This window comes from Pyxicephalus adspersus, chromosome 10 (assembly GCF_032062135.1).
Source record: "Pyxicephalus adspersus chromosome 10, UCB_Pads_2.0, whole genome shotgun sequence".
Classification (NCBI taxonomy): Eukaryota; Metazoa; Chordata; class Amphibia; order Anura; family Pyxicephalidae; genus Pyxicephalus; species Pyxicephalus adspersus.
The window spans coordinates 8,951,591-8,971,391 of record NC_092867.1 but is presented as its reverse complement, the minus strand read 5'-3'; the positions used below and the strand labels follow the sequence as shown (position 1 = coordinate 8,971,391).

Here is a 19,801-nt window from a genome sequence, read left to right as displayed (position 1 = left end):
AAATTAACCAGCACAAGGTATGCTTCTAATTAAAAACTTATAACAAAAAAGAAGTTGTATCCTTCACTTCACTATATGTCAGGTGTGGGGTGGCAGGGTGTACAAAAAATAGTTTTTTACAGAACAAATTTGCCTTCCTAGATCTCACATATTTTGATTTTTAATGAAGTTAAACAAAAGTAACTATTCCTGAGTTTAGAGGGGTAGTAGGCTGGACTGAATAAAACAGAAAAAGTTGAATTATATGGGTACTTTACTGAAATAAACCCCATGCTAAAACGGATATCAAGCATCCTAAATGTACTGTAAATACATGCAGATCTGAGGTACTTTCCAGCTGCCATGTTTCTATAATGAAAGGTTCCCTTGATGGTGAATCTGTGTCTCGGCCCAATGCTCATTTGTAAAGCAGAACATTGTGCTTTTTAAATGGCTGTGTTTTTTTTTTGGTAGACAACACTGCGCTTGCAGTAAGGCCACAGAGCCGCTTTATACAATTCTCAATAGAACTTATTTCACTGTAAAAGCATAAGTGTTTAAGGAGTTAAATTATAATGTCCATTATTAAGCACCCTGTGTCCCATTTTATTCATAACACTTGGGCTGTGGCATGTAGCCAGATAAGGCCCAATAGAGCAGACAAAAAGCCCAGTGATCACCAGAGAAACAGTTGTGGCCAACAGCTGGGTGCTTGTTTTGTTTACAGAACTTTCCATCATTTCTACTGCTGGCTTTGAGACAACATTTGTAAAACACATCTTGGTGTTTTATTATTGTTTGCTTGTTTTACAGTAAACCTCCAGTGTGGCCATGCCATTCCTTTTTAATGAGCCATAGGTAGCAAACCTGGACAATGGCATGAGACCTTGGAATGAGGTGCAGGTTGCACAGTGAAGTATCATTTACTACAAAACACTTGCAACATCACCTCACTAAGAAAACCTGTAGGCAAAACCTGTAATCTGTAGGCAATGAAATCACAACATATAGCAACATTACACAAAAATCTGCATATCTGCCTAATGTTTGACTCCCAGTATTTGATTTGTAAACCAGCCACATGGAAAACAATAGGCTCTCTAATAGAAAAATGTGTTAACACAAGTCTAGAAATTTACCATAATTATGTAATACGAGGGGACAAATCCAAAAAGCATGTGGTGTGGCCTACTATGTCGTTGACAAATATTTTTTAAATAACTACTGCAGGAAATTTTATTTAGGTCATATGTACTCAAGAATAGGTCTCTACTATGGCAATTGGGGAGCTGTGATGCACAGTGGTGTTCACATGAAGCCTTGTTAATTTGAAAGTCTGAGTTGGCAGACCACAGATTTTCATGCAGGAGGCTGAACGAAGAATGTGACCTATTTACTAGTTTTCAAAACATAACAAAATGCTGTACTTTGATAACCATGGACAAACAGCTTTTCATTGGTCTAAGATAGATTTCTAGTCTATAGAATTAGATTTTTCAATTTACTAACATTTCTTTTAGAAATCAAAACCTTTGTATGATCCCATTGGCTACACACTTCCTCCCTTCACATACCTGTGACACCAGGGCAAGAAATGGGGGTAGGAATGGGAGCAGGCAGCTAACATTGTGACAGTAAGGCACAAACAGCAAAATAATGTCACACATTCTCTTTCATCCTTCCAGCCACTAACTTGGGGAGTGAAGTGAAATCCCCCTCTAGAGTTTAAGGACTAAAAAAAAAATCCCCTCATTACAATATTCCCCTCAATACAAATGTGGGCTTTAAGTGCAGAAATTAAGTTGCTTAAAATAGCAAATAAAACATTTTGCATATAAAAAATAAATATACAAAAAAAGGTTTAGAGCAGCTGAAGCCAAGTTAGTTTCTTGGCTCCTCTCTCCTTCCCTCATCAACATGCTATTGACATGTTAAAAAGCCAAAGTTCTCATTACAAACCTAATTTTAGATCCAGGGACTATCACTTGGTCTGTGTGCTTCTCCATGAAATGCAGACAGATCTTGGCTGGTAGGGGGCTGGCAGGGTGCTGTACACAGCTTGCTGATGCATCAGAGCACCCTCCCTTAGCATCTCTCCCAAAAGTCCTCGCACCTGAAGCAAGCAGTAGGCTGGCTCCTGGGAGTTCAAAATATACCAGAATGCCTTATTGGATGGAAAGTCTGAAATAGTGGGTGATCCCAAGTACGGTTTATGCAGACAAGGGTAGGCAATGCCAACATGTAATGTAGAGCCCCCATGACTGAAATAGGATGAATTGAAAGGGGGGTCCCAGGACAAGGAAGGGGATTATTATTATTACACAATATTTATATAGCGCCATCATATTACGCAACGCTGTACAAAGTCCATAGCGGTGTCACTAACTGTCCCTCAAAGAAGCTCACAATCCAATGTCCCTACTATAGTCTCATGTCATTAATGTAGTCTAAGGTCGGTTTTTTTTTTTTTTTTTTTAGGGGGCAGCCAATTAACCTCACTGCATGTTTTTGGGATGTGGGAGGAAACCGGAGTACCCGGAGGAAACCCACACAGACACAGGGAGAACCTATGCAGGTAAAGTCCTGGTGAGGAATCGAACCTGGGACCTAGCACTGCAAAGGCCGGAGTGCTAACCCCTGAGCCATCGTGCTGCAGGGGGTGGATGAAGCTGGGTTTCAGTAACTGAAGATAAGTTTTATCCATGTGAACAGCAAGATTAATTTTTTTTAATGTTTTTATTTATGCCAATGGAGGACAGAATATCCTCAGAATTTTCTTTTTTTTACACCAACATACAGGTCAAATTAGGGCATACTGTAGTAGAAGATGGAATTTCACTTTTCCATTGATCACCATTTCCACTTCAATCACCAAAAGATGGTGGTGGGTTATTTTTCCATTGAACATGAATGTGAAATGGTAATACAGTTTTTCACCGTCTGCACTTTTTTGGCCTTATTAATAAAAAATAAAAAAAATTGCCTAATAAAGCAAGTGAAACAACCAGCCCTGGATGTGAAAAATTCTAGGTATACTACATTTTGCAATAATATATCCTACAGGCATCTTTATATTGCCAATGTACAGTGACATATGTTAGCAGGGATTCCCCTATATAATCTGAATCTACTTCAGGAGTTCATCTGTAAAAAGGATGTTCACATTTAAGCTGCGTACACACTTGCAATTTTTGTCGTTGGAAAGGATCTTTCACGATCCTTTCCAACGACAAGGGAGTGCACGATAAGCCAAGTTAGTTTCTTGGCTCCTCTCTCCTTCCCTCATCAACATGCTATTGACATGTTAAAAAGCCAAAGTTCTCATTACAAACCTAATTTTAAATCCAGGGACTATCACTTGGTCTGTGTGCTTCTCCATGAAATGCAGACAGATCTTGGCTGGTGGGGGGCTGGCAGGGTGCTGTACACAGCTTGCTGACGCATCAGAGCACCCTCCCTTAGCATCTCTCCCAAAAGTATATTTGGCCGATGCCGATAATCGATAAAAATCTGCCGTGTGTACGTAGCTTTAGACATGAACATGGGGTAACTCCTGATAAGAACCTTACCAAATATTACAGTATTGCACAGCAGTGTGAATGAAGGCCTTAAAGTTGTACAAAGCATCATGCTTGGTAATATAAAGACTATACCAATTTTATTTTTTTAAATTGTTTTTAAACATTCATGGTAAAGATAAGTCTTAAGCAAAGGTATGGAGCTCTTTTGCATGCTTTATTTTCATTTGTATTCCCAAACTACCTAGGCTTTAACATAGATGGGCTGTGTGTGAATTAAAAAGCAGGTGTTTGCATTTTTTATTTTTTGGTGCACTTCAATGAAGCACGTTCACTTCAATGCCAACCCTATTAGCAGCTTACATTTGCTTCCCATTAAATGTCAATAGTAAAGGGTAAAATACTAGGTAATTCCAGGTACTGGCAACATATGGTTTGATCTGCTTTCTCCCATGTGAAATCACTAGTGCTCGGTCACTCACATAGCCTACACTGGCACATGGGAGAGTCACATGCTTTTTGCAAGATAAATAACATGGGCCTTTTCAGACTGATGCATACAATTGAGCAGTTTTCTGATACTTGGCACACAGCAAACTGCTACTGGGAGAGGCAAGCCACACTGTGGACAATACCACTTGCACGTGGCTGCAAACGGTGCAGCTAAAAATAAATTTTACTTTTTGTGACCTACTCGACAATCTTGTGTATGACATGGTTCCCAAACTCTTCAACTCAGAACACATTTAGACCGGCAATAGAATGTTGCCGCTTACAGGTGATCTGAAATGGTTTTTAGAGGTTACGCAAGTAAAATACTTTATGCCTCTGTATGGCCAAAGTACAGGTTCACTTTAAGACAGATAACAAAACACAAGTTACAGTTTTTAACAAAATGAATTATAAAAAAGGTGTCAAAAGAGAATTTTATCAGTGCAAGAAATGTGTTACCTAATAAAAAAAAAAGATAACAAACCTTTAAATAAGCTGAGATCGTTTAGTAATCCTGGTCCAAACAGCCCTTCTAAAATGCTCTCAAAACCTGCAAGGGAAAGAAAAAGACATTAAATAACTATATTCTAGCAGCAAGGTTCAAAGCATTTTACACTAAGGACAGAACTAAGGAAATCAAGCTTAACCTATCCCAAATATAGCCAAAACAGGCAAAGAAATCAGTGGTAGGTTGTAATTATTCAGTTCCTGAATTAAATTGAAGGTTTGTTCTCACAAAACTATTTAATCCACGTTGCATTAGATTCCACCTGCTGTGAGTAATCGAATCAGAAGTGGATCATTGAAAACTGTAATCTGCCAATTTTTTTTTTATTTTTTTACATGCTGTGTATTTCAGACATATTCAGTTGCCAGTCTACGAACGGTATTTTAGCTGTACTCACACTATCCTAAAATGTATTTCCTTCCAAATACTTTACTGTGATGCTTATAGAAAGAATAGAATAAAAAAAACATTGATCTTTCTGTGCACAATTAGTGACCCTCAAGGCAATCAAAGAAATATACTGTTCCTAAAGTATTCCAACATTCGTATCGGACGTTTGGGAGCAGAACTTCCTTAAGTTTGTACAGCAAGGGTAATGTCTGCACAAGAAAAAATATTTTAATACTTGCTCAGCAGAAATAGACCTATAAGTATTGGACTTGATAATATTTATTTGCACATGAGTTTTAAGGTGAGAGTTTAGGGACATTTTTTGTGAGGGAGTGTCCCCAAAACACATATCATCAGCGGTTTGAGCTTAATAACACAGCTCACACTGTACCACAAAGAATATAACACAAGAATTCAGAACACCTGTCCTATATATTATACAACCCTCATGGTACATTTACTGGGTTGTGTCGATACATTCTCCTTCATTGCCAATTAAACACATCATTTTACTGCCACTACCATGCATTGTGGTTTGCTGCACTGCAGAAAAAATGTTACATACCCAATTTTTGCCAATTCAACAAACATATTTCTTTTGTTTATACATCCTAGTCGTCAGTATTTTACTATATAAAATAATTCACTTGAAGAGAAGTGCAGGCACTTCTGCACAATACCAGAAATTCTAGCTTTTAGGTCATTTGGGCATTTGGAGGTCAATGAAAGGTTTACATGAAAAAGTCAACATTTTCTCTACTTCTTATAATGACAGTTAAAAAAGAAACTAATAAAATCATGGATCACAGCCCCACTTTAAAGCCTAACTCTAAAAACCAAAGGCTCAATTAGGTCTGAGGTGGACTTGAACAGCAAGTTTATTTACTCACTCCCTTGCTAGCCCTGTTACATGCAACTGACCCTCTACAGTCCCTTTCCATAGAAAACTGAAAGTATAACTCACAAGCACCAATGTTATCCCTTTGGAATGGAGGAGGTATGGTTCTTATTTTCATGCAGGGGTAGCCCCACTTCAAGCGATTTTAAAATCCAGTTCAGCTTTAAGGCATTACAAAATCTTACTTTTCAGCATCTGTTAATTTTTGAAGTACACTTATATCCTGACACTGCAAACCTAAATATTGGTAACGTGCAGCCCTTTTGTTTAAATGGAGTTCCCTAGGAAGGAACAGAGAAAAAGCAGGGGGATTCACAGCCACTGTGACTTTACCTACAACTAATTGTAGGACAGAACACTCTGACAAAATATACACCCCAGAAAAGTCAGCCGATGACCTCCACGGTAGAAGTGGGTTGAAGCCGCTTTGACCTAAAACATGGATAAACAAAGCTCACTAGCTACAGATACCAAGAGGGCCAGACCTGCCATTACAGAATGTTTAACTTGTTTAAAATTAATATTGCTTTATATCTCCATTCAAGAATAGAAATGTAATATATGGCAGCTATAAAGTCCTTAGATGTGGTAACTGTTTTCATTTTTTTTTTCACCTGATTATACTGCCAGTAAAATATGTTTTGTACAGAGGTAAAATCGCTGGCTTACTGCACTGTCTATATTATGGAACAGTATTGCCATCCTAAGATTGGACAACAGAACTTCTCTTCAAAGTAAAATAGCAGGCAGGGGTTTTGTAGTGCAGAAGAGTGAACCGAGAGCAGTAAAGATTACTCGATTTGTCTGACAGAAGAACAATACTTTATTTTTGTAAAAAGAACCAAAAAGGAACGGATAAGTGACTTTATCATAGTTTGATCCTCCATACAGGTATTATAGCTGTATGTGCTAATGACTTGGAATCCTCTGTCCAGGATGAAATCTCTTTACCATTGAGAAATGTTTCCACTTGACATTGGCAGAAAACCAATTAGATTCTAATAGGAAAATTGCTAATGTGTTACTTAAAGAGGGACTAAACGCAAAACTGCCTAAAACAAAAAACAAATCTGCTTACCTTCAATCCCGCAGTGCAGTTGATCAGTCCGCAGGTGTCTCATCAGGTCCCACGTCGTCCCGGTATCCCTCTTTGTGCTGGCGCTCCGGGCCCTGCTATCTTCGCCTCTTCTTCCAGGTACTTCTTCCTACCTCACCCGACCCAGGAACTAGATTGAGTGACGTAGGTTGGGGAAAAAAAACTTGCCAATCTTACTGAGCATGCGTGAGATCGACAAATTTTTCTCCTTTCACAAAAAGGCCATGGAAAGGCACCCAAGAGCGATAAGCGATGGAGAATTAGGAGGTGATGCTGTATGAAATGGTTTTTCATAAACATGCATATATTGCATTGTAAAACAGGCCCTGTGTTTAACACTAAATTCTTGTATTTTACCAACATTTTCCTCTATTTGTGGTTTTTTTTTTTCATTTTTTCCTCTATTTGTGCTTCTGGTGATGATTTATGCAACCTGGAAGATTAGAAATAATGTGTGCTGCTGCTATGAAGCCAGGGCAGTGCCTAGTGTTTGTAAAACTAGGGTTTAAGCTCAACTTGGGAAGACGTTAGGACTCAAGATTATGGATGAACAGGTCTTTCTACATATTGGGCCTGACTAAAGCTCTCCAAGAGTGGAAAAGATAGACTATCAGGAAGAACATGGGTAATGCAGCAAACCCGAAATGGGTCAGGCTCTGGATTGAAAACTATGCCACTAGTAGCAATTTTGTTTTTAAAGAAGGTTTGTTGAATCACCCAAGTTTTCAGGAAAGATTCACTCACTGCAAAGTGTTGAGCTGTATTTGGGCTGTACAATAAATTTTACAGTTACATTATCACTGCTCAGGGTATAGAGGATGGTTGATCACAGATGACAAGCGTTTAGCTGCCCTTTTACAACATCAAGGTGAACTATCCCTAGTTTACATAGGATCTTTTAGGGAAGTGTTTCTCATACAGGGTTCTGTGGAACTCTAGGGGTTCCTTTTCAAAATTAGATGTTTATCTTGTATTTTATGTTACAAACTACTATGGGGGGCAGCACATACCCATTTAAAATCCTGCCTTTATGCACTAAAGATCAAAATGAGCCCTCAAAACTGCCTTTGATGTGAACAAATACCATAAAATGCCAACCATTATTAGATGGAAATCCCACCTTTGGGGTTGTGTCCGACAAGCTACCCAATCTTCCTGGGCAATAAAATCCAAGAAAGGGTGGGCAGGTGGAACAAAGCCCTGAAGTTAATTCCATAGTAGGTAAGTAAAATCAACATCCAGGAGTGCAAAGAAGGGGGTTGGGTTTTCCAGTGCCTTCTGATCTAGGCAGGGTTTTTAATGTTTAAAACTGCTTACAGGCAAATTAGCGTTGTGGCAATGCATGTCATTATGAATGGCACCCCAAAGCACAATGAAAATGCACATGAATTGTTGTGTGCTGCAATGCATTTAAAGACACAGTAGTGTTGAGGCACTTTTTAAAAAAAGGTAGGGTGTGAAAACAGGCCATTTATTTTTTTTTTTATTTGATTGTCTTAATGCAACGCATGAAATATTGCACATACATTAATGCACCATAGATATACATAGGCTCCAAAACATTCAAGAAAAAAAAAAAAAAAAGTTAGGCTTTAGTGCAGAATGCTAAGCATAATATTTTACTAAGAAAAGAGCTGCCAAAAAACTACAACATCATACTTCAATTAAAGTAAATGTTACATCAAAGCAGATTATGAAAGCACTCAAGCACCAGAATCTTTTTAATGAAGGATATGCACGTCAGCTCGAAATACATCAACATACAGCTTTTAATAGATATACAAAATACAAAAGCGTGAAAATATATAATTCATGACTTTCATTCAGGAACACTTAAGGTACCATACTACCAATACAATTTTCCCTAAAACCACATCAGTGGTTGTGCTGCATCCTAATATTCCTGAGCTGGCAGAATTGCAATACAAGTCCTCTTCATTACAGCTCTTGCAATTTGTCAAATTGTATTTGCATGCATACTTTACGCGATTCCAAACAGTGTGATTCAAAACCCCATGACTAATTAAGCGAATGCCAAATTATGCAAAAAGCACACATATCAAAATATATCTTCATGCATCCCAGAACGGTTAAAAAAAAAATTATATATATATATCATTTAAAGGCAACCATTTCCTTAAAGGAATTTGGTGTGCTGAACTATTAAAAAACCTCACCTTTTCAGTACTTCCTAAAATAAAACTACTTTAAACATTTTTGTTTGACTGTTCATTTCTTCGAGCTTATTTGAAATATTTTTGATGTAAAATAATCACAAATCCAGCATGTTCAGTGTTTTAAAGAAAACTTTATGAATACTTTTCTGTCAATTTAAAGAGGCCCTGTCTACAGCATTCAAGCCTTCATGGCCCTGCAACAGAACAGCATTTATGTTCCCCTTCTTCAAAGGAAGCTTAGCACATGGCAGGGGACACAGTCCCTGCAAATCTGCACTAATAAAGCTGCCACAAGTCTTTATGGGGATTCTCAGACTTCTCTGACTGCTCCAAAATACAGGGACTAAAGGTATATGAAAATAGCAAATAGCTAAAATTTGGTAAGCAACCTAAATACTACATTTTCCTGCTTAGTGCAGACAGATGACCCTTCCCAGGATGTCTAAACTTTCTACAAAAAGCTCACTTCTGCTGCCATGTACCTTTAGTATTTCTGCAAACACATTTAATGAAAAGCATAAAGTACTAAACACCTTATCAACTGAGCTTGTTGTTCCAATAATTTGGCTTTCTATTAAAACAGAACTTACACTTTCCTTTATCTTGGCACTTTTCCCTGACCACTTATAGGTGAAACATGTTCCCAAAAAAACAAAGCTCTGAGATGGACCTCACAAGATTTCCCCCTCATCCCTGTGGTCCACAGGACTTTACCTGATGGTAATATTGTACCCAGTGATACAGAAGATGGGCAAATATAACTTGAATATTTTTTAATATACGTACATTTATGTGTAGGTGATTTTAGAAAAATGATGCCAGGCAAAGTAAAATGGACTGATTTAGTTGAAGGTGGATGTAGTTTGGCAGCTCAGTGGCAACCACTCTCAGACTCCTAAAATTGAAATGTAGTCTTTTCCCGGAGATTCTCAGCAGTACTCAGAGTACCAGCAATGGTTAATTCTGATGTCTGCTGTATTATTGAAACCTGACTTAACCACAATGGGTGAAATATGCAAGAATAACCACAGCAGCAAAAGGTAATAAACTTAGCACTAAGTTCCTTTTCTCTTGAAAGCAGAACATACACGCAGGAATGCAAATACCCTAAAATGAAAGACCTTACCTCCCCCCCTCTAAACATTCTTCCAACAGACAAATCCACTGTATATGGCAAGTCATTTCCATATTACTACCTGTAAGTCACTAATAAAAAGTGTTTGGGTAGCTCTATTCATTTGCCCAGGGCAAAAAAACCAACTGACTATACTCACTGACTACATCTCCAACCAACAAAACAACCATTCACATACTGTATATTAAGCAATTCCTGTATCATGGATGCCAGGTCACATTTCTTTGGTTTTACTGGGCCTCTAAGGCATACAAACCCAAAACACCAACTTCTGTATCATTTTTTAGGTTAATCACACAACTTATGACTGCAACATTCTTTAGGTTTGAATGATTCACTGATGTAAACAAACTCTGGGCATGGACACCCAAAGCACACATATTTGGACACACAGATTAAAAATAGCAAATATATATTTTTAATGGTAAATCGAGCCTATAAAGAAAAGGTTCATAGGCCACAAATAGTGGAACTAGTACCACAGCAATAAAAGTATCAATTGTCAAAAAAAATTCTCCAAAAACCATCAACTCCCTAACCATTAGCCTGCTCAATATGTAAAGCTATATTATAAAAAGCAATCAATTTAACTATTGCTTTGTTGTCATAAAGATAAAATAGTTGGCAATTTTAAACTTTGAACCTTTTGTTAAAAACATGCAAGTCAAACAAGCAATAAAATCTGTATTTTCTGACCTTCTTTGGTTTGGTACAGAAATCACTTTGTGAAGACCTGAGATAAGAAAGATTAACAGTAACGTTCTAAAAGTTGTTAATGTAAAATCTAGCACACTGGGTTACAGGTCTGTAAAAAAGAGAATGAGGTGTGGAAACTACAAAAACAGAACGACTACAGGCAACATAAACATATTTACCTAAAAATATGTAACACAGGTAAGCATGGGAATGATATAATGGCAACAAGCCCAAAAAAAACTTAAAGCAGAACACAAACCTATTTTCAATTGCTTATTTAGATTTTCATAAAGATACAAAGCTGAAATAAAACACACAAAACAATTCTATACATTCCATGGTATGTCTGGAGAAGATACAACTTCATTTGCCTTAATGATAACAATTTACCTACAGATACAAAGCTCTGACACAAAACCTTTTGATTAAGCAACGTCCTTTTGCTCCTTGTCATCCCCTCCAATATCATGATAGTACAACACCAAAAAAAAAAAAACAATTATGAAAAGCCAATTGCTCCTTGTCATCCCCTACAACATTATGATCACCAAAAAATAAAAATTAGGAAATGCTAAAAACTTCCCCAGTGAATAATTCCAATGAAAATGTTGATATAACAAATCTTTATGACAAAAATAACACAAAGTGATCCCCTTTCCAGTGTCAGAGCAAAGGCTGTGAAATGGAATAAATTCATGCAGTCAGAGAACCTGTCACCTAAATTCAATAAAATGATCCATGGCTAACTATTCATCCGCTGCATCCAAACTGTACACCTACCCAAACCTGTTCTTACATTAAAAAAAAAAACTGAAGTTTCGGCTTTCCAGAAGAGACAAAGGAATGCTATCACAGCATGAAATTACATCTGAATGAAAAGCACAATTTGCATAATGGGCTTTGCTAAAATTATGTCCAAGCAGCTGAAATTAACTTTCACCTAGAAAAAAAAAAACATAACCTTGACTATAAACTGCTGAAATATCCCCAATGCCTTCCAAAAACACAGGGTCAAGGTGAAAATTAATTACTCCAAAAGCCATGGCACCAGAACAATAGCATGAAAACAAATTAGTAAGGAGGGGCCAGGAAGGAGGAAATGAAATAAAACCTAGCAACTTTTAAGGAGGCTTAAACGTGTGTGCATAATTACAAATTTTGGCTTTTATCCTGCAAAACATACAGCTTCAAAGGAGGGGAGGGGAGCAGGGCGAAGGGGAGGGGGGCAAATAATAAAAAAAGCCATAATGTCATAGGGGAGTTTTCATTTGGTCCTTGCCCATCCCCCAGCACTCTGCAGCCAAAAAAAAAAAAAAAAAAAGAGAAGCAGATCTCCCATTCCTCGTTAGAGCTGATCCCTTGGGGGGTGCAAGGATCCCTAATCTGTGGGGTAAGGAAGGTTTCACCAGAACTAGGCCTCAGGCCCCTCACACCCCCTGAGCCTCACCCCATCCCTGCCCACCATTCAAGGAGCACACAAAAAGTGTTTGCAGAAAGGGAGGGGGCCACATTGCATCCAGTTTTTTTTTTAATTAAGCAAACAGCAAAATAAAACACACAAAAAAATCAAAGCTAAAATGCCAAAAAAAGTATGATTAGGAGTGATCTCTGAACCCGAGCTGTAAATGGAAGCAATTACCTAGAAACCTGATAACAATACGCTTCACATTCACCCATTCCATCGGCAAAAAAAAAAAACGGGAGGGTGGGCGTCACCGCATCTGACACATGCGGGCGGTCACAAAAATAAAACACAAAATAAATAAATCCACAAAGCATTCCCCTATGTCTAAGCACAGCCATTTACCTTTTTTGCTGCAACTGACACTTTGCCATAATATTCCACATGCTTAGCGTTCACCATCAATCAAAATAAGTGTGTTCTAATTTACTAATCACAAAATAATAAAGCATATTGCTGCAGGTAAGAGTGAAAACACGGAAAATGACAACTGATGCACTTGAAAAAAAATTAGGTGAGGGTGATTTTTTTTTTGGTTTATTAAAGAGCTACAAAAAAGGGGGTGTGGGTGTCGGCGGCGCGCGTAGGAGAGGGCGGGGATATGCGGGAGCGCGCTTAAGGGGATAGTCGGGCGCGCGCTTTTAAGGGGAGGGTTCCGCGCGCGCTATCGACAAGCAGCGCGGGCCGAGCGGCGGGAGTTTGTTCACCAACCTGCCTCGACAAAAAAAAACAAAAAAAAAAAACGGGGTCGACCGACGTACGGAAACGGGTCACGCTTTTTTTCAGCAAGTTTAAAGATAAAAAAGAAAATACTTTTCCGACTCCGTTCATTGACGGCCCTCTCCTCCGCGCGCGCCATCCCCCCCTGAGGTAAACTGAGCGCGAGCTGGTCACGAGACCCACCCCACCCCCCTCAAAGCTCGAGGCGCACTGCCCGCGCTTTTTACTCCTCACACAACTACGCTACTCTATCGAATTCCCTCAGTGAAGGAAACCAATGGGAGCGCCGGTTCCGGGTTTACTCCGCCGCTTCTTTCTTATTTTTTGAAGAAAAGGGGCCGCCCGGGCGTTTGTGTGTAAAAAGAAAAGAGCTTACCTACACAGTGAATGAGCTTGTACCGCCACGAGTCAAGTTCCTGCCGAAAACCGCGCCTCTCGATAGAGCATTGCTGGCTCTTACACAGACTCGCCATTTTCTGTCAGCCCCCCTCGCGCGGGCGCGCACCGACCCTAGCCCCTCCCTCCAAGACACGCCCCCTACTCGCGCACCGGGCCTGACTCCACCCTCTAAGGCCTGCCTCCTCCTCGCGCAGGGACTGGCCGCGTGGAGTGGACACGTGACGTCAGCGCGCACGACCCTGTCACCGGGTCTTATGTTGCTGTGTTCCCCTCCCAGGGCCTGCAAACCGGGAGCGGTGTATCCATGGCAACGGCATGCGAAAGACTACTTACACCCAAGAGCTAAAATCAAATATTTATACTGAGCTCGAGGAACCTGAACAGGGGTGTGGGTGTAGTGTCACATGGAGGGGAACTACAAGTCCCAGCAGGCTCTGGAAACCGGGATAGGTGTTTAGTCATTGGGAAAAACCTGTCTGGTGTCAGGGAACGGCTGGGGATTATTCTGCAGAGTTTCCTGAAAAGCATAGAGCTGTGCAAGGAATCCATGCAAACAACAAAGCTTTGGATACTTTCTGTGATTTGTATGCAGGCGAAAAGCCACCTTACTGGTTCTCACTTAAAGCTGAACATTCACCGAAAAGAAATATTACCTTTACAGGTGAAAAGCCCTCCATTCCTCCGCATTTTGAACAGAGAAGCAAGACAGTGGATGCAGCAATCTTCTGCTGAGGTCACACAATCTTGCACTGCAGGCGCTAAATCGGAGAATGTTTCCTCCCAAAACTGCGTATGCTTCCCCCACCCCCCTATTGTCTGTTACTTCCCCCACCTCTTAGATTGTAAGCTCTTCGGGGCAGGGTCCTTTCCTCCTTACTGTCTGTATTCGTCTGTCATTTGCAACCCCTATTTAATATACAGCGCTGCGTAATATGTTGGCGCTTTAAAAATCCTGTTTTTTAAGACTAATATTAATGCATGAAGTTGGCACTTTTTTACATTCTAGGGCAGCACGGTGGCTCAGTTGGTTAGCACTTTGGCTTTTGCAGTGCTAGGTTCCAGGTCTGACTCCCACCCAAGACACTATCTGCATGGAGTTTGCAGGTTCTCCCCGTGTTTTTGTGGATTTCCTCTGGGTACTCTGATTTCCTCCTACATCCCAAAAACATTCAATGAAGTTAATTGGTTTCCCCCAAAATTGACCTGACTGTATTAACATATGGCTATAATAGGGGCATTAGGTTGTAAGTTCGAGGGACAGTTAGTGACATGACTTGGACTTTGTACAGCGCTGTGTAATATGTTGGCGCTATTTAAATACTGTTTAATAATAATACATTCTACAAAAGCTCTTTTTGACACATGGGCGATCTCAGGCAAGAAGTCTGTGGCTTCCTAGGATATGTGACTTTTGTATCCCTATAGGGTGCTGGGTTCCTATTCAGTCTATACTACTGTGGTGGGAAAGATGGAAAAGGTGGGGGGTGCTTCCCAAAAAAACACATTTTTACGTTACATAAAAGGGTAAGTGCATTTTAAAGTTTATCTAAACACTCCACAACCACACAAAAAAATGACCCTCTTTACTAAAGCTGAATTCACACTGGTGAAGAGGTTGTGGTGCGTGTATCACTTATGACAGGAAACCACTGCCTCTTGGGCAACCCCATAGAGAATGAATAGGGGGAGAAGTACAGTACCGCTCACTGCCGCCAGCTGTCACATGAGCAGACGCTGGTTCTTATTGAACCTCTGCTGCCGTACAAGTGCTCGAGGGACTGACAGGGAGCTGCACAAAATAACGCAGTCCACAGGCAGGTGTGAACCTACCTTTACTTGCCTCAGACCTCTTCGCCACACACCTTGGACATGGTCCAAAACTGTGTGGTTTGCTGTTCCCAAATGGCCCTAAAAGCACCCGGGAGCAGTTTTTAGAATCATCCGTGTCATTAATTGAATAAGCTCTTCTGGGGGGGGCTCTTCTGTCATTTGCAACCCCTTTTTAATGTACAGCACTGCGTAATATGTTGGCGCTATATAAATCCTGTTTCATAATACTAATGAATGCTTTCTAGTGCAGTTTACTTTACTGCAAGGGATTAATGGCCATCCCAAGATCCAGTCATCAGCCTCATGTCCCCATTCAAGTCAATGGAAGCGGCTGATCGCTCAAGGGTGGCCAAAAATGTGTCACATCCAGGTACCACACCACAAACCACCGCAACCATGTGTGCAAAATAGTTCCCAACCAATCCTATATGGTTGAATGGGATTGTGGTAACGCATGTGGTTTACCCCGCACCAGAAATTAACAAATTACCAAAACAAAAAGCATCTCCGGTATAAGTCATTTGTATTTATTGTTAGCAATAAAAAGAATCCTGGCATCGGAAGGTCCTGGGAGCGATGAGCATCTCTATTCACACTTGAGGACACTTTAGCAATGTGAACAAGTGACTTCTTGTATTTTGGGATCCTCAAGAATTCTTTTGAAAAGCCTTAAGACATTATTATTATTATTATTATTATTATTATTAATATTCTTGTTAATAAACAGTATTTATATAGCACCAACATATTTTGCAGCTACATACATTAAATAGAGGTTGCAAATGACAGACGGATACAGACAGTGACACAGGAGGAGGAGAGGAAGAGCTTACCCTTGCATAGACATTGTAGGTGAAATCTTTGGTATAGGGCAGCTTTTCTTAATGTTTTTACCTTTGAAATAATTTTCAGGTCTTGGGGGCTAGACTATTTTTTTGTGGGTCAATGGAAAAAAAAGCTTCCCAAATAGACCAGTGAAAAGAATGCTCCCCTACAGTGGTGGCTTGAATAGCACCTAGATAGATACCTATAAGCATCATTAGTCCTGCAAACAGCTCTACCAAGTGGTGGTGGCCCTAAAACTATGCAGGCTTTATATGGGAGGTCAATCAGCCACAGGGTGAGAAACCCCTTGCAAGCTCTGTGGTTCCACTGAACCCTGATTGAGAATATCTAATATAAAGTAAGTATGTTACACTTTTAATATTGTTTTTTTAAAGGCAGTGTTTGTACCTGGGTCATCAAAGTAATGGGTACCCGGGTCGTCTAATTAAGTGGACCATTGAAGCATTGTGCAATCTAATTTCTCATCAGGATAATAAAGCCCTAAAGCATTTTTATATATTTTTTTTATATTTTGGTATGCAAATTTGGCCTGATTTTTGAAAGCTCTCTAAGGCTGAAGAAGATTCCCTTTCAGCAGTAAAGCTGGGTGATCCAGCATGCCTGGAATGGATTTCCTAAAAGGTATTTGCTATTTGTTGGCAAGATGGCAGATATATTCCAGGTGTGTTGGATCACCCAGCTTCACTGATAAAAGTGTATTGTCCACAATCTTGGATAGCTTTCATAAATCAGGCACTTTGATGGGATGGTGGCTTGTACTTTTGCCTTTGCAGCACCTTGTACCAGGTATGAATCTCGGCCAGGACGCTATCTGCAAGGAGTTTGTATGTTCTCCCAGAGTTTGTGGGTTTCCATGGGTTTCCTCCAGATTCTCCAGTTTCCTCCCACATCCCAAAAACATGCAGGTATGGTAGTTGACTTTCTCTCAAAAATTAGGCTTAGACTGCTAGCGACAAGTGATTATGGTAGGGGCTATAAACTGTGAGCCTCTTTGAGGGCTATGAGGGTAACATGACTATGAACAGTGCTAAATCAATACCGGATAATAATATAAAATAACAAATATATTTTTAAATAAACAAATCTTTGTGAGTTGAATCTCTGGAATAAGTAGGAAATACAGACCTGAAATGTTTTATAATTATTTCTCATTGTTGCACTACTCACTTTTTTTTCCTTTTTTGTTTTTGCAGTGCTTCTGACTATGTTGGTGCTTCATAAATCAATAATATTAAACCCTTTAATACTGGATACTAGTGAAAAGGAACGCTGCCAAGGTGCAGAGATAATGTTCCTGTCCATACTTGTGTGTTTTTTTTTTCAATAAATGTATTTGGAGATGAGGGCTGTTTATCTGAGTCCTTGGCAATAGAAAAGCTGTATGTAATAAAGAATGATACACAATAGTCTTTCTCTAAATGTGATGTTTACTTATGCATCAAAACCTTTCAAGGTAAAACATTTTTTGCACTTTTGACTTTTCACATATTCCTTCTTTATTATTATAGTAAAGCAAGACACACAGTCGGTTTTTCTAGGACATCTATATGTGGAAAGGCAAAATAATAAGGCTTACAGTCTGCTGATAACAAAGCTCAACAAAAAAACATTTTTTTGACTTGCCAATAATTTTTTAAAATATTTAGTGTAGTTCAGGTCTGCTGAATCCAGAAATGACATCAGTTTCATTGAATTGGCTCTAGTTTTTGTGATACGGGAATCGGAAAAGACGATTTTACCAACAACAAATGATAACACAGCATATTATTATGAATCTTTATTTACACCAATGTTTTGCAATACATATATTAAATGTAGCATTATTTATTATTTTTTACAGAAATATGAGTTTTTCAAGAAGTTGTTTAAATGAGCCTATGTATGTGCTACATTTGTGGTGAATATTCTCAGCAAAAACAGAGAAGAAACATTACAAAATTTGTGAAACATGCATATCTTGTATTGGGCTCCCCATATGTTATGCAAAACTTGTGTAAAGTGTCAATGACAGTGGAAAAATAAAAAAACTAACAACTTTGAAATTTTGTGTATCTATGGTATGGTGAGAGTCCAAAAATCATCATAGTGATTGTTTTTTTTTTGTGCTGTGAATGTAAAAGGTTTCAATCGTTACAAGGAAAACAAGTGGGAGTACCCTGATTTGGAATCAGTAAGACGACCTGTGCCGCATGATGCTGATGTTCCCATACCAGTGTTCAGTACACTCCCTGATATTCCTGTATCCGACATGGAGGATTTACAGGGTTTGGAGTAAAAGGAGTTAGCAGTGGAAGTGAATATGAAGGAAGTGTTTCATCAAACCAGTAGTTCTCCTAAGAGCTCAATGATTTAACATGCAACCTAAGTCTGTCAAAACAAGCATCTGAACTTTTAGCATCAAGGCTGTAATAAAAGAACTGAGACCGGAAGTTAAAATAACAGTTTATAGGACAAGAGAGACACTCCTACCATATTTCAGTGAAGATGGAGACTTTGTGTACTGCTGTAACACCCCTGGACTGCTAGCCCATATGGGAGGACTAGAATACCGAGCAGAAGACTGGCGGCTTTTTATAGACATATGCATAATGGCAACTACTATGCATTAATTCCAGTTGGTCACTCAAAACTTAAAGAAGAATATGAAAATATCAAAATGGTCTTACAAAAGCTTTGCTAAAATGAACACCAATGATCCATATACGTTTAAAAATGGAGATTTTTCTACTTGGACAGCAAAGTGGGTACACAAGTACCCATGTTTCATCTGCTTGTGGGATAGTAGAGCAAAGCAGGATCACTGGAAAAAAAGTGGCATGGCCTCCAAGGGAAAACATGAAAAAAGGTGCAGCGAACATAAGGAGCCAATGGTTGACAAAAAAAAAATCATTCTCTCTCCACTACACATAAAGTTGGGATTATTGAAACAATTTGTTAGAGCTCTGAACAAGGACGGTGATTGCTTCAAATACATTTGTAGATTCTTCCCTGGATTGAGTACTGAAAAATTAAAAGCAGAAATCTTGGATGTACCCCAGATTCGGAAACTGATAAATAATTCAAATTTCACGAATTACATAACTGATACTGAAGCTTCTGCCTGGCACAGTTATGTCGTGGTTGTCAGGAACCTCTTGGGTAACCATAAAGCACAAAAATATGAAGAACCAGTACAAAACCTGCTCTTAAACTTGGTTCTACTATGAGCATATAGGTACACTATCTCCATAGCCATTTGCAAATCTTTCCAGAAAACCTTGGCGATTTCAGTGAGAAACAAAGGTTCCATCAAGATATAAAGGTGATGAAGGAAAGGAATCAGGACAGATGGGATAGAAACATGATGGCAGACTACTGCTGGAGCCTTCAATGTGATTGTCCTGATCATCAGCATAAAAGGAAATCATACAAACTCAGTTTTTCAATTACTTCTTTGTGATTAGTTCTGTAAATATACTGAATATAGAACATATTGACATTAAGTATTTCAAATATTTAATTTTGTATACATAGGCATATCTAGTTTAATTTTGCTTAATTTTCATGTTTTAGTTTTCTATGAGGTTATTATTTCAAAAACTAGAGCCAATCTAGCAAAACCAATACCATATTTGCAATATGAGCATCAATCATAAACTAAAATAACTTTAATCTG

General features: G+C 39.0%; 1 protein-coding gene and 1 long non-coding RNA gene across 8 annotated transcripts in view; one reads left to right on the top strand and one right to left on the bottom strand.

Annotated features, from left to right (window-relative positions):
* LCOR (ligand dependent nuclear receptor corepressor) overlaps positions 1-13,616 on the bottom strand; it is a 46,633-nt gene extending 33,017 nt beyond the window's left edge. For 2 of the 7 annotated variants that reach the window (XM_072424422.1, XM_072424423.1), the window contains exons 1-2: positions 13,448-13,586; positions 4,474-4,539 (exon numbers count right to left, since the gene is read on the bottom strand). In XM_072424422.1, the coding sequence (XP_072280523.1) occupies positions 4,474-4,539; positions 13,448-13,544 (163 nt within the window). In that variant the 5' untranslated portion in view covers positions 13,545-13,586. Of the gene's footprint in view, positions 1-4,473; positions 4,540-9,844; positions 10,171-13,447 lie in introns of those variants that run through there. The other 5 variants (XM_072424418.1, XM_072424417.1, XM_072424419.1 and 2 more) reach the window with 5 other exon arrangements.
* A 13-nt stretch (positions 13,617-13,629) lies between these two features.
* Positions 13,630-18,188, top strand: LOC140339641 (uncharacterized). Its single transcript, XR_011922498.1, has 2 exons — positions 13,630-17,051; positions 17,340-18,188. It is a non-coding gene; the product is annotated as an uncharacterized lncRNA (long non-coding RNA).
* The last annotated feature ends 1,613 nt before the right edge of the window (positions 18,189-19,801 follow it).